This window comes from Erpetoichthys calabaricus, chromosome 4 (genome assembly GCF_900747795.2).
Source record: "Erpetoichthys calabaricus chromosome 4, fErpCal1.3, whole genome shotgun sequence".
Lineage (NCBI taxonomy): Eukaryota > Metazoa > Chordata > Cladistia > Polypteriformes > Polypteridae > Erpetoichthys > Erpetoichthys calabaricus.
In genome coordinates this window covers 141,342,175-141,357,432 of record NC_041397.2, presented here as the reverse complement: position 1 = coordinate 141,357,432, position 15,258 = coordinate 141,342,175, and the positions used below count along the sequence as shown (strand labels likewise).

At 36.7% G+C, this 15,258-nt stretch overlaps 1 protein-coding gene across 1 annotated transcript in view; it reads left to right on the top strand.

Moving 5' to 3' along the window:
- Positions 1–4,661: 4,661 nt before the first annotated feature.
- Positions 4,662–15,258, top strand: part of pou1f1 (POU class 1 homeobox 1) — a 56,064-nt gene continuing 45,467 nt past the window's right edge. The window contains exon 1 of the mRNA XM_028801103.1: positions 4,662–4,803. Within this exon, the coding sequence (XP_028656936.1) occupies positions 4,662–4,803 (142 nt within the window). The remainder of the gene's footprint in view (positions 4,804–15,258) is intronic.

Here is a 15,258-nt window from a genome sequence, read left to right as displayed (position 1 = left end):
AGGAGGCCATTTGAACTCTGAGCTGTTCGAAGTCGGAATGAATTTTCCCCATTTGAAATAATGGAAAGTGAATTAATCCGTTCCCAGACCCATTTCGATAAACTTAAACAGCAAATACACATAAGGTAAAAAATAACAAAATTAAAATCCCTAAATAATAAACTAAAACATGAAAACAATAAATAAAATACATAAATAATGTATAATAAAATGAAAATTGCATTTACTGTACCTTAATGCTTTGCGAAAAGTTCCTTTTTTACCTCAAATGTCGATACTACAATCTTCCTCTTAGGCCTCGTTGCTTCCACACTCTTCTTGGATGTCATGATTAATAGATAGGGGTTATACATATAACCAAACAAAAGAGTGAAAAAAGCAATGAAAACACACAAGCAAAATGCAAGAGATACTTTCACAGCAAGAGCGAGAGACGACTTTGGCACACAACATATGACATTTACGCTCGCTGTGTAAGCAGTATCTTTTGATGCATTTTTTCAATATGTTGTTCAAACCCCGGATCAAATTTCTCTCAAATTTAGCCTATAAACTCTGGAACGTTCGCAGTTAGAATTGTTTGAAGTATGAGGCACCACTGTATATGGATCAACCCTTACTTATGCGGGGGCCTCATCACTTGGTTCACCTTTGTGTAAAACACATCTGTATTATTACTAATTTGTTTCTTAATTTGGTTTTCTAGATACTTTACATGGTATTGGTCGCTGACATAATGATTTTTTATTCTTTTCATATTTTGCTCAATTTGTTTTTAGAAATTGTATTCAAATTATATTTTTGAGTGTTAAATTCTCTTATTGATTTAAGTACTTTTTTCATGATTGGGTTATTTTAAAATTTCTTACTTTTGTGTATAACCCTGCTGTTTGTCAATCATTTTATGGCTTACATATATTTTTGCTCTATTGTATTATGTGCTATGCCCCACATAAAGCAGTCAATGATTACATGGCTTACATATGGGGTTTCCAGTTTAGGCCTTTTTGTTCTGGTCTCTAAGGATGAAAGGGTTAGGGTTAGGATTAGGGATAGACATAAATATTTAGCCATGAAATGCTACATTTACAAGCAAACAACACAGACCAGATGCAGACTCCTGAGAGTATGATAAATTCAGGGCTTCATGAATTAAATTCGCTGCTTAGTGTAGTAATTTTGGCCAACTTTATCCTGTATATGTGTCCATCATTGACACACACACACACACAGTCATATTCTTGAGAATACGCTTTGCTTGCCTTGGGAATCCAGTGGCTCATAGGCATGTGCAAAGTTGTGACCCCTCTATTGACTACGCACTCTGAGTATTCATTTATTTATTTATTTTATCTGAAATATTCGGTACTTTAACAAAGCACTCTAAAAACCAAGAAGTGTTAAAATATAAAGTGCAATATAAATAAAATTTATTATTATTATTATTATTATTATTATTATTATTATTATTATTTCTTCCCCTGCATATAATGTAGATATATATTGTGGACAATAGGGGGCATTCCAGCTCCCCAAACATCCAACACAAAGAGGTATGGACACAATTTAAAAGGCAAAGACTCTTTTATTGTGGAAAAACTCTTCTTTTATAAGAGTTTCCCACCACCATGGCCATAAGTACACTAAGCACAATACAGCACACTCTTTGTCTACTTTCTCTCTCTGTCTCTCACTCACTGCCTCCTCTGCTCCTCTCACAAGCTTTGTCCTCTTTCCTCTCAGCTCTGGCTCCCTAATATGAGGTAGGCAGTCCCTTTTATTTTAGAAATGTTCCCGATCCTCTGCACACATGGTCTGTCAGCACTTCTGGGTAAGGCAGAAACCTCATGATGTAGGGACTCCCCAATCCTGTAACTCCCTATAGATGATTTGATGTGATTTTTGGAGTAATGCTTATCTGTGTGTTTCTGTACATGATGAAGTAAGCCTGTGGATATGAAAAATCAAAAACACTTGGCTAAATCTGATGCAACTTAGTAAAGTTATAGGCATTGCAAAATGCTACAAGCTTGTTGATTTTGAACAAAACAGGTTGTCAGCAGTATTACCATTTTCTTGAACCTGGGACATTAATAGTGATGAGCGGGATAGATTATTACAATGAGGAAATTCAAACGACAAGGAAGGTGGAGAAAATGCAGTGTTTAATATTCCAATGTCCAAATAAATAATGCAGTGCAGTTCACTAATAAACTACTCATGAGAAAGCTAAAAACCCAAATAAATGAGGTCAATACATAAATTGTTAAAATCAAAGATAAAACTAGATTCAAAATCAAACTGTGTTAGTTAGCTCCAAGTGATCCTGTGAACGTTAATAGAGGTGGTGAGATGACAGAGTTTGGCTCAAGGTGTCCCAGCAAATACTGAGGGAAGGTATACCTGGGGGATTGGTGAATAGGGTGAGACAAGAGAGAGGAAAACTGGAATGGTGACAAAGGCCAATTTTGGTCTCAGCTGTTGAGCAGTTGCGATCTGCTCTGTCCTTTATGCAGCTCTCACCATGATCCTCTGTGGGATTTCCCCAGACCCTTTGCCACCTTCTGTCCACACTGGATCTCATCCAATTTTGCTCTCTCTCTTTTCTTCAAACTTCCTTCCTCAATTTCTTTCTCCAAATCAATCACCCCTTTATACATTGCGGGTATAGGTGTAGGTGCTTTGCCTAATGACCCACAGAGCATCGATGAGAAACAGCCAGTACATTTTTATTCCACATTGAGCACCCCATGGCTGCACTGCTTCACAGCAGTGCACACCCACACCCACTGATCCTGAAGCACACTGTTATTATTTCTAAAACCATGGATTGACACAGACCCCAAACTCACTTTTCTGCAATTACACCAATAATTTTGTTCTACAGAGATACCATATGGTATATATATCAGTACAGTAGTAACTCTGATAACGAAGCTCCTTTATAATGAAGTCTGCATAAAGAGTGTTGTGTTGTATACCTTCATTACTTAGAATGTGTACTGTATTGTACTGTAGTTATGTTAACATTTTTGTAATGTAATAGATATACTTTTCCCAATATGTCACTGTAATGTAAAACAATATCTATAGAACCTAAAATGCAGAATTTAAACAGTTAGAAGCTAAAGAAAGGAAATTCCGTGCAGGAGAACCATTGGGGTTAGTGCCCAGACATAAATGAGGAGAACATGAAAGAAGGGGTAAGGAAGAAGGGGGATAGGAAGCACTTGCCTGTAAGCACGTCAGAGATGTTTCACCACTGCTAAGGTCTATTAGTCTGGGTGCATCAGAATTATGGAATGGATTTCCTTAATGTTGTTGTCAGTAGTGGATATAGACGGTCGTCCCTCTAATTCCTTGTGCTTAATACTTTTCCAACCATTTTTGAACTCCTCAATACATTCACAATCACATCACCATTGTAATACACTGTCTCCAAATTCTGCAAAGCCTTCTATGGATTTTGGTCCCTGGTACACCTTCAATCCATGAAAAGCAGATCACTGCTTGCTGCTCTTCTTTGGTGCTTTCCTACTGAGTTTATAACACATAGATTGGGATTCTTCTAGCTAAGCAAAATAAGTTTTCTGCCAGTAGTGTTGTTTAGGATATCACATCTGCCTATGCTTTATAAATGACTGCATAGGACCAGGCAAATTGTGTAGAACTTCTTTGCTACCATGTATTGGATAGGTATATTTCTAATTCTGTAGTGAGGAAGTTTGCAGCATTTTCCAGAAATATTTTAATGATTCATCAGTAGTGCTCCTTTAATTTTAAAAAGTCATTGTATACTGCTGATTTATATTTATTTTATTTTCAGTATGTTATGAAGCCCCTTTCCTTCTCCTGCAATGCCTTCCCTGCCCTATCAACCTTCTATAACAGTTACTGTGGATTACCAAAAGCAGATAATAGAAGAATACAAGTCATCAATGACCTTTAGAAGTTCACTTGTCAGTGTATGTTGCAATACGCCCCTGCACAGAGTCAAAGACATGAGACAGGGTATTCATTTCAGGTGTACACTTGGAAAGAGCTCTGGACAGAAAATGAATAACTAAAAAAAATGGTGAGGTGTTAGAATTCAGTTCAGTATGACCATTAATTAATGATACTGCATTTAAAAGAAAAAAATATATAACAATAATAATCCCACAAATCTGGAAAGTAGACGAAAGGCACTGTTGTTGGTATTTTCTTGCTCTGCATCTTAAAGTATATCTCATTTTCTGGGAAAAAGAGACATCAGCAATTATCTGGAAAACACGACAGGTGCTTTGCATTTAAGCCCCCTTTGTTGTGAGCGAAGTGAGTTTTAGGGTAGGATTGAAGGGAAGGATAGACTCCCTATAAAAGGGACACCTCTGCCTTGGCTGACTACTCAGCTGAGTGTCACGTTTCCCTTCATTTGTAATTAGCTTGTATTGTGCTGAAGTAAGGAGGGCTACCTGCTTGAGGATAGTAATACCCCTGGGAAAGCCAATTCAAATCAGCACCGTGGCCCTATAAATACCTGCACACAACCAGTGTGAGGAGCACAGCTGCTCTTAAATTTATGTAAGTCAAGGCAGCAATGGGAGGGTGACAGACAAGGTGGTTCAGCGTTGAAGAGGCAAAGAAGCATTCAGCGTGGAGCTAACGGTCCAAGCAGACAAATGACGTGCCAGCCATTCAGCAGTGTGGACACTTTCTCTGCCCTGGCATCGGAATCTTCAGCTTTGCCTCTCATCATGCACCATGCTGGGGCAGCGGATTGCTTGCCAGCATCGAGCCACGGAGCCAGTGGATTATCAGCAGGTAGTCATCTTATTACCTTCTTATTGTGCCTTTGCTCTTCTTGTCCATCTTATTTTCTTGTGACTGAGTAGATCACAATTTCACTCCATTTCATGTTTAGTGCATCAAGATTAGAGAATTTTTTATATATACTTAACATACGGTGAATGGCATACTTATAGATTAATCAGAGAAGAGTTAGCTACAGTTAGCAAGCCAATTATTAGTTATGGCCAGCAAGCCATAAGTGGTTTGGTTTTCACCATCTTCCTTTTCCTTTACTGAGTATCCAAATTCTGCAAACACCAATAAACTGTGTAAGTTTCAACAACAAATTAACAATGACTTATGTGTACCGCATTGTGTTTTTTTACAGGGTTACCCATTGCTTAGACTAGTCTGACTGTAGATCATCTTATAATAAACTGAATAAATCTAATCTAATCTAATCTAATCTAATTTAATTTCATCTAATATGTTTATAACCAAGGTTCATGCTCTGGTTTCTCCCTACATAGAGTGTGCATGTACTATGATTTCCTTCCACAATACAAAGACATGCAGGTTACATGGAATGTCGAGGCAAAATTGGCCCAAGTATGCGTGCCTTATGTGTGAGAGTTTTTACAAAATGATGGACTTGTGCCCTGTCCAGGGATTGCTCCTGCCTTGCACACTATGCTTGCTGAGATAGGCTCCAACTCCCCCACAACCATGCGGAGTATGAAGCAGGTTAGAAAATGGATGGTTGGACAATAATATAATAAAGTATAATGTGGACTGGAAGCACTTGGATATACCTCAGGTGTGTCTGGGTATTTGGTGTCTCTAAATTCAGCCTGTATGTGATAATGCACTGTGTCATGAACTGGAATCGTACCTAGGCTTGGGTTGTGTCTTGTGACTGATACTACTTGCGTGGGCTCCCCATTGGAATACAAGATCTAAGGAAATAATATGAGGATAGTAATTAGCTTCCAAAAACTCTGATCTGGGTTAGTGGATTAATAATTAATAGATGAATGACTGGATGGATAAATATTATAGGTATGATACGAACTGGCATCTCCTAATGGCCAGCTTTGTGCACTGACTCACCATGACTGTGTACTGGTTAAAGCATGTTCAACAAATGGATAGTTGGCTTAAATAATATTTTGTTATCCCACCCCAGCTAATATATATATACATTATAGTGAATTAATAGCTAATTCTAAATAGTTTCATGTAGATGACTGTGTAAGTGTATAAGTGCTCTACAATAAATTACTTGTACCTAAAGTTCCCAGGATTTTGACTTATCACTACTCCGCCTCGGATCAAGTGGTTTTAGAAAATGAGGGGGCATATAATATAATATAATATAATATAATATAATATAATATAATATAATATAATATAATATAATATAATATAATATCCAACCTTCTTAAACCAGTTTAGGTTTGTAGGTGGGCTGGAGCCCATGCTGGAATTACTGGACACAAGACAGGAAACAGTCTTGAAGAGAATGCCAGTCCTTTGAAGGGCCCACTCAAGTACACATACACACACACACTGAACCAATCGTAAATCTTCAGTTAACCGAAACTGCAAGTCTTTGATGATGTGAGAGGAAAACTGGAGTATGGGAAGGAAAATCCACACACATACATACATACCCCCACACAGAACAAGCAAATTCCATATGTCCAGGTGTAGGTGTTATCCCTACAATGCTCAATCCATGAGGTGGTACCACTACCCACAGCACCACATAATATAATATAATATAATATAATATAATATAATATAATATAATATAATATAATATAATATGGGGTGGCACGGTGGTGCAGTGGGTAGCGCTGCTGTCTCGTAGTTGGGAGACCTAGGGACCTGGGTTCGCTTCCTGGGTCCTCCCTACGTGGAGTCTGCATGTTCTCCCTGTGTCTGCGTGGGTTTCCTCTGGGCGCTCCGGTTTCCTCCCACAGTCCAAAGACATGCAGGTTAGGTGGATTGGCGATTCTAAATTGGCCCTAGTGTGTGCTTGGTGTGTGGGTGTGTCCATGTCTGTCCTGCGGTAGGTTGGCACCCTGCCCGGGATTGGTTCCTGCCTTGTGCCCTGTGTTGGCTGGGATTGGCTCCAGCAGACCCCCGTGACTCTGTGTTCGGATTCAGCGGGTTGGATAATGGATGGATGGATAATATAATATAATATAATATAATATAATATAATATAATATAATATAATATAATATAATCACAATGGTAGCACTGATGTCTCGTATTAAGGAGTCCAGAGATTGCATCTTAGGTTCTCCCTTTCATGTTCTCCCTGTTTCTGAGTAGGTTTTCTCCCATTTCTTCCCACTGTCCAAAGACATGCAGGTTAGGTTAATGCTAAATTGGCTCTAGTATGTGCCTGGTGTGTGTGTGTGCTTTCCCTGCAATGGACTGGTGCCCTGTGTAGGGTTTGTTCCTACTTTGTGCCCAATGACTACTGGGGTAGGCCCTAGCTGCCATAGACAAGCAGCTCAGGAAAATGGATGGACATATAATAGTGGCTGTCTCAGGTGTGAGCACTACTGCCTTAAGAATCGAGACCCCTAGTTTAAAATCCTCCACTCAGGTCACTGTGTTTTTTTAAGTTCCACCTGCGTCCAAATGTGTTTTTCTTCTGGTACTCCAGACTTCCCTCCTATTTTACAAAGATGTGCCTACTAGGTTAGGTTATAAACATATTCAGAAAATGGTTATGGGATGACAAGATGGATGGAAGATGGCCTGTCATCTTAGTTCTAATGGTGGAACTGAGAATGGGGAGAAGTAAATGAAATGTGTAAAATGACTAATATGTGTGCAGTTAAAATTTCGACTGTATGTGCTCTGTGGGAAACGTTGACACCTGATGGGCATGAAGTTTCTATTGCATAATTTTTTAAACATGGCTGCGGTACCTTACTACTCAAATCATATCATGGAGGGCTACAGTGAGTAGAGCTTTTTGTTCATTTTTGCTCTGACCATAACCCATTTTTAATTTGAAGTTTTCAGAGTTAGAATTCATAAGCGTAATGTTTTTAAATATTTTCCATCACACTTTTACTGATATAAATTCAAATCTAAAATTATGTATTATACACAAACATGCATACATACATTTTCAAACCTTATTCAATTGTAGGATCACAGGCACCAGAGCTTATTCTAGCAGCACTGAAGAGAAGCCAGTCCAACACAGAGCCAGCTCACACACACACACACACCCATTCTGACTTATAGTGAATATCAACATAATTTTTAGGGAGACAATCAGAGAAGCCAGAAAAAAAGCCCACACAGACACAGGAGAACATGCAGACTCCACACAAACAATCACCTGCACGGGATTTGAACTGAAGACACTGGATCTGTGAGGCTTTGCATATTATCAGTGAAATCAGGTGCTAACTTTGGAGTGATCAGAATACCATAACTATATATAGTTATAGAGTACTTTTCATTTATATATAACTATCGTATTAGAGGAGGAAGTAGAGTGCAAAGTTTTCTCTTTTCATTCACCATCCACATTGTCTTTACATTGAGAAACCATTTAACCATGTCATCACACGCACAAATTGATTCCCCCCAACTACCCTGAATTAGGATTTGAAAACAGATTAATTAGTTTGGAGTTGGTAATAATGTATAAATCACAGAGTATGTTAAAGGGCGAAGAAGAATAACTGTAACAAAATAAGAAAAAGAAAAAAAAAATCTTTCACAATGCGGAGAACTAGATAAAAGGTACAATTCCAAGCTCTGCATCTTCTAGCCTGCAGACTTTCCACTTTGATGATTCATTTGTAAGGGAAATAGATATTTCTGAAGGTTAATCCTTTATTTGGCATAGAATTTTCCATATTTGTTCACAAACACCCTAATAATACTATCTGCAAGAGTCACAGCTGTTTGAACGAGTGCTGAATAATGAATTGTTGCATTGCTCTCTTATTTTTTCTTAAAAACAATTATTCATTATAGCATTAAGGAAATTTAGACACACCGGATATTCAATTAAACAACACTCATTAATCTTGTTCACACAGCTTCGCCAAAACTCCATTATTTACCATACTAGTTAGTAATTTATTCCATGTGTCTATGGTTCTCTGTGTGAAGACAACTTTTCAGTCATTTGTGGGAAATTTACCCTTAAGTTTTTATCTGTGTCCCCGTGTTCTCATTTTAAAGTAAAAGCTGAGATCCCCTATCCTACTTCCCTTCATTGTTTTGAACACTTCCTTCATGCCACCTCTTAATCTCCATTTATTAAATAAAAAAGTTCAGCTGCTTTAACGTTTTTGCATATTTCATACTTCAGTCTTTATTATAAACTGGAGACCTATATGGAGGGAAGTTTGAATTTGTAAGTGAAACATTGGTAGCAAGAGCAAATGGGACTTCAGAATCATCGGCTATGGATGACAAGTAGGAAGCGTGGCAGATAACAAAAGAAGAGTCTGCTGCACACAAGGAAACAAGGTGGTGGACTGCTAAGATAGAGATGCCACTTGAGGAAATGTGGAGATGCAGCAAGGAATAGCAGAAAATAGAAGAATAAGGAGACCAGTGATATGTAAAAAGCAAAGCAAAATGCTAGATAAACAGTTGAGAGGGTACAAGAAGGTATGAAATGGGGTCTGCTAGTGTAATGCAATCAATTGTATCATAAGTGTTGTAATTCGCCTTTGATAAAGACATCAGCCAAATAGGTAAATGTAAATGTATTGTAAATGAGCTGCAGAATGAGGAAGGAAAGACAAATATGTTCAGGATAGCCAGGGGGATGGCAAAAGAAATACATGTGGCAGTAGGCATGCTTGAAAAGTGCTGAAGGGAACATTGTGATTGATAGTAATGGGATTATAGGTGCATAGAGGAAGTATATAGAGAGAAGTTGATGAATGAGGAGAAAGAATGAAATAAACATGTCAATTGTGAGAAAAATAGAATGACAAAGATGTGGGGTTTGCAAAAGAAGGTTGGAAAAGCACTGATAAAGATGAAACTAGGAAAGCAGCGGGCCCACTTGGAGTGGAGTTAGAACAGTGGAAGTCAGCAAAAAGGTCCTGGAGTTAAGTTGTTGTCAAACTTATGCAACTTGAAGCTCACTTTCATTAAGTTACTCATAATACATGTTAAACTTGCTGACTTATAGTTACTTGGAGTCGCTTAATCACATTTTTATATCATAGGGCAATATTATCTATCTTCAAGCCTCTACAAAAATGTATGGTAAGGAGTACCACCACTATGTACTCACTAACCTTCTTAAGCACTATGATATAAATATTATCCAGTTAGTTGTGTGATTTGTTTGGTTTCAGCCTTTTTTAATCTTAATCCGATTTCATATTACACAACTCATTGTTATGAGGGGATTCCAAAATTAACGACTGCAGTTGCTGGAGCATATCAATTTACACTTAAAAATCAAAGAACATGTCAAATTATAGAACTGCGTAATGACTTTCCATTACAGATCCACATTTCCAAAGTCCTTGCGAGTTTGTTCCTTTTTCTGACAGCCAATAATATGCTGCATGATGGAGTAGGTCCATGCGAAAGGTTTATAGGTGCAGTGAGTTCAGCCGTAACCCTTGCTTTTGATTTTCTTTTTTTTTGTTCTGTCATGATACATACATGAGATGATATAAGCTTATCTTCTGTTTAGGAAGTCCAGAACACCTGCTACCTTATATATGCATTGTACCTCTTGTATCATTATATTTAGCGTCAAAAAAATCATTGGATATTTATTAATCTGGCCTCAGAGCATTCCATGTACATTCTGGTAAACTGTACTAAACATCTGAATATAAGAGAATAAGGAATTTAACAAGCTAGAGGAGACAAGTCCACCAGGATCACTTGTTAAGGCGATCTTAAGTTGTCCCAATATCTCATACAGATACCTCTTGAAATAGGAACAGAAGATACAAATCTTTGCCAGTATTAATTTTAGTTTACAAACTTCTCCAAGAAGGATTTATTTTTTACATCTTTTGCTCCTCAGCCTTATGTGACTGTACTTTTTTGATTTAGCTAAAGTCTATTGGTGGCTTCCCTCACTAGTGTCTTCCTCATATGCATACCAATTTTTGGATGATTTCTTGTTGTGCAGACATCCGTGGATGTGCTATTCTTCCCCATTTCTATTTAATTGGCTTTATTGTGCTTTGGGGGATTTTTATCCATCCATGTATGTACCTGTTTTCTCATCTCTAGTTGTCTTAAAATTATCTTATTGTATTCCCACAATTGGTGCTTTGAGGCAGCTTATTACAGATTTGGTTTTAAAAGTCTTCTGTTTTCATTATGTAATTTTTGATGGGACCTGTAGTGGCGAGATTCTGTTGGAATATGTAAGCTATGCTCATATAAGCACATCGACTTCATGCAGGAGAAATCCATGCAGCTAATTAAAGGACTTTAGAAGACAAGTGGGTGTGCCAGAGCCTACTTAATTGAGTCACAGCAGGCGGTTCAAGAAATGCTATTTTGTTTAAAGTTAATTTAGGATAACTTCCAAGGTTTTCATTTAATTTTGATTTGAAAGAGTGTAAAATGTAGGCTTATCTACTTTTCAAGCAAAATATAACTTATATATTACACTTACTCACAAATACTTTTAATGTAATGCATTCACTACAAATGAACACAGTATATGATTCATCAAATTCTCTGCTAAATGACCAATGGGTGGTCCCTCTTGGCATTTTTAACAGTTCTCATGGGATTAAAGTATTTGCACTAAGAGATCTAAAATAAGGGATGTTCCTCAGCATTTTTGACTACTACAACTAGATACGCACCATTTGAAATGAATAAATGTATATCTTACTTAATGTGCAAAAAATAATATAGACATATTAAAAAAACTGTACTTTGAATGATTTTTTAAAATTGGCTAGCTCAAACCGCATAAGGGTTGATGGAATTCATTCAACAGCATGGTGGTTCATTGGTAAGCCTTGCAACAAAGAAACTGAGGTTCAAGTCCAATGTGCTCACTTTTTGGAGTTTGCATGTTCTCCCCATTTCTAAAGACATACAGGTTAAGTGGATCGGCAATGCTAAAATGTCCCTATGTGTGTGTGTGTTAGTGATGTTGAAAATGATTCCTTTAAGTGATTTGATTAATTCTTTTCAGTTCACCAAAATGATTCAAATCTATGAATCATTGATTCATTTACTTCAAAAACAACAACAAGGTATATTCTAGTTTAAAATTTAGAATAGTATCATAACCATGTAACAACTTTAACCACCAAACAATACAAAAATATAAAAAGCAAGCAACAACATGATTAATAATAACACTCTTTGTTCAATTTTGACAATATATATGATTTCAACAATAAATAGAAAAATAAACAATCCTACAAATAGAACCTTAGAATAGTGCAGACATCACAATAAAACTGTGAGAACATTGAAATATGACTAAATAAAATTATTTTCAGTTTTGCATTAATCTGCAATTTCTTTCTTTTATATCTTGTCCTTTCTTACACAATCTCCCGTACATATATTATTAGTGAATTGAACTGCGATTCAATGTACCGTGAGTCTCTTGTCTGCAGTTCAGAACACAAACTCTTTCTTCCTATGCACTAGTTCAGTGTACTGCACTGTGAGTCAACTGTCTATAGTTTGTTCCTCAGTTCAGTACATGAACTGATTCTTTCGATGAACTAGGTCAGCAGTTCACTCTTCGATTCAGTACATGAACTAATTCCTTCAGTGAACTAGTTCAGCAGTTCTTCATTGGTGAACTAGTTCAGTGTACTGTAAATATCTCTTGTCTGCAGTTCATGAACGAATGTCTCCAGATCAGTAGGGAGCACACCGGTTCATTCCGTCAGTCAGTGTACTAAGACAGTCATAGCCACTCAGTCAGAGTGAACCGATCAATGAGAAGTATTTGGTGTCATCTACCAAGTCAGTCATTGGAAAGTTGCTGAAACAGTTTACTGATAGGCTACTTCCCGAAGACACAAGCCGTTTAAATAAAGTTACGATGATAGCTCTGGACGGTCGTGGAATGCAATATAAAACGTAATACATACTGTGCAGGCCTCAAAAAGGTTAATTCTTTAATGTCAGTGAACCAGCACATTTGTTCAGAGATGAAGACAAGTACAAAAGGACTAGTTTGCTCGTTCAATGCACATCACTAGTGTGTGTGTATGTGCATGTGTGTGTGGTCACTCTGTGATGGGCTGTCGTTTTATCCAGATGGTGTTCCTGCATTGTGCCTGTTGCTTGCTGGAATAGGCTCCAGTTTCCCTATGATCCTTTTCTGGATAAGTAGTTTTAGAAAATGGATGGATAGATTACTGAGTATAGATTGAACAGAATTAATTCTATATGTGACTATTACCTTTTAATTTTATTTTTACATTTTGCTTGTGTTTATTACTTTAAGAAAAGTTATTGATGGATTGATCCATTATATACACATTTTTTATTGTCTAGTCACGTATTCTGAATATTTTTCTTCAGTAATATTCCTTGTAACAATAAAAGGTCCTTGTTCGAGACCTTACTGAGTAGTACTAAATAAAAAGTGAATGTTAAATGAGTGAAATATTGAAAAGACAATATACATATGTTCATATGTTTAAATGTTTTTCTTCATTTTTTATTTTATTGATATTAATTAGAAGCAAAAAAAAAAAAAAAAACAATACAATCAAGTCAAACTAAACAAACAAGCCAAAAATTCAACCCCCACCCAAGAGAAATAAAGGAGAGCCAACAACCAGAGCAAATCTTTAAAGGAAGCAAGGAAGGAAGAGTATCCTTTTGGTCTTTAAAATGTTTTTATAAATTGCAGAAATGCTATCTGATTCTTCAAGGCTGATCAATACTGTATTTCTTCTGGAATAGAAATAAGCGGGAGATCAGGAAAATTGGGCAGGTTCCATTCAATAAAGTTTCTAACTTGAAAGTAGTGGAAGAATTGTGTTAATAAGATTTTGAATTTGAAGCTTAATTGTTCATAGGCTACAAAGACATTATTTATGTACAAGTCTTTAAGTGTTTTAATCCCGGACATTTTCCAAATATTAACTGCTGTGTAAGTTTGAGAGGGTGGAAAAAGGTGGTTGTCACGTAAAGGCACAACAGATATGAGTTTCTCTGTTTTAAAATGCTTCTTAATATACAGTATATGGGGATGCTTTGAAATGATAAAAAGAAGGTTGGGAAGGATGTTTATCTTGACAGTGTTAATTCTACCTACTAATGTGAGATGGACGGTAGACCTATTCACGTCTTGTTTAAGTTTTTTCCATGCAGATAGCAAAATTTTGTTGAAAAAGAGCTTTATATTTACTTGTGATATTTATACCTAGATATTTAAACTGATCTGCCAAGATAAATGGGAAGGGGTCCAGTCCAACATTGTGTGCTAGAGAGTTCACTGGAAAAAGCACACTTTTATTCAAATTAATTTTGAATTCAGATATCTTTTGAAAATCTGCTGATGCTTTTAGGACTGCTGGCACTGAATTTTGTGGGTCCGATATATACAGTACCATATCATCTGCATACAGTGATATTTTCTGATCAAGTCCTTCTCTGAAAATCTCCTTTATCTCTGATACATTTCGAAAGTAAACAGCCAATGACTCAATGGTGATAGCAAAGATCAATGGTGAAAGGGGCCATCCTTGTTGAGTACCACGTTCTAGTTTGAAGTAGTCTGAAAAAATGTTGTTAATACAAGCTGAGGTTTCTGGAGTGGTATAAAGTAAGTTGATCCATGCACATATATTTGGACCGAACCCAAATGTGTGCAATGTGGTGAATAGGTAGTCCTATTCAACCATATCAAATGCTTTTTCTGCATTCAAAGATAATAAGATCTCTGGGGTGTAAAATTTAATGGGTGGAATGTTGGTCTTCCTTTCATCAATTTCCTAACCTGTTTTTCTAACTCAGAGTTGTGCAGGACTGTTGTTTATCCTATAAATATCAGGTGTGAAATATCAGCAAACGGACAAGGCAGTCATTGTCACTGGGGTCAGCTAACCATATTTCACTAATGACTCATTTATATAGAGACAATAAAAACCTTCCAATAAGCCTGCATATGTTTGAGATGTATGAGGAAAAGACAGCACCACCTAAAATAAATCTGCACAGAAATTTGGATAATTTGCAGTATGGTGTACTTTTTAAGACGTTAGACTTCAAACCCAGACGCTTTAGGTTTAAATCCTGCTACTTGTAATCAATGAAAATTAATAAAATAAAAATATTTAAAAAAAAAAAAATAAATCCTGCTACTGACACTCACTGTGTGACCATGAGTAAGTCACTTCACTTGTCTGTGCACCAATTGAAAAAAAAAAGAAAAAAAAAAGAAATGTAACCAATTATCTCTCTCAGATGTTATAAGTCACCATGGACCAAGGAGTAGGCAAAAAATAAGTAATA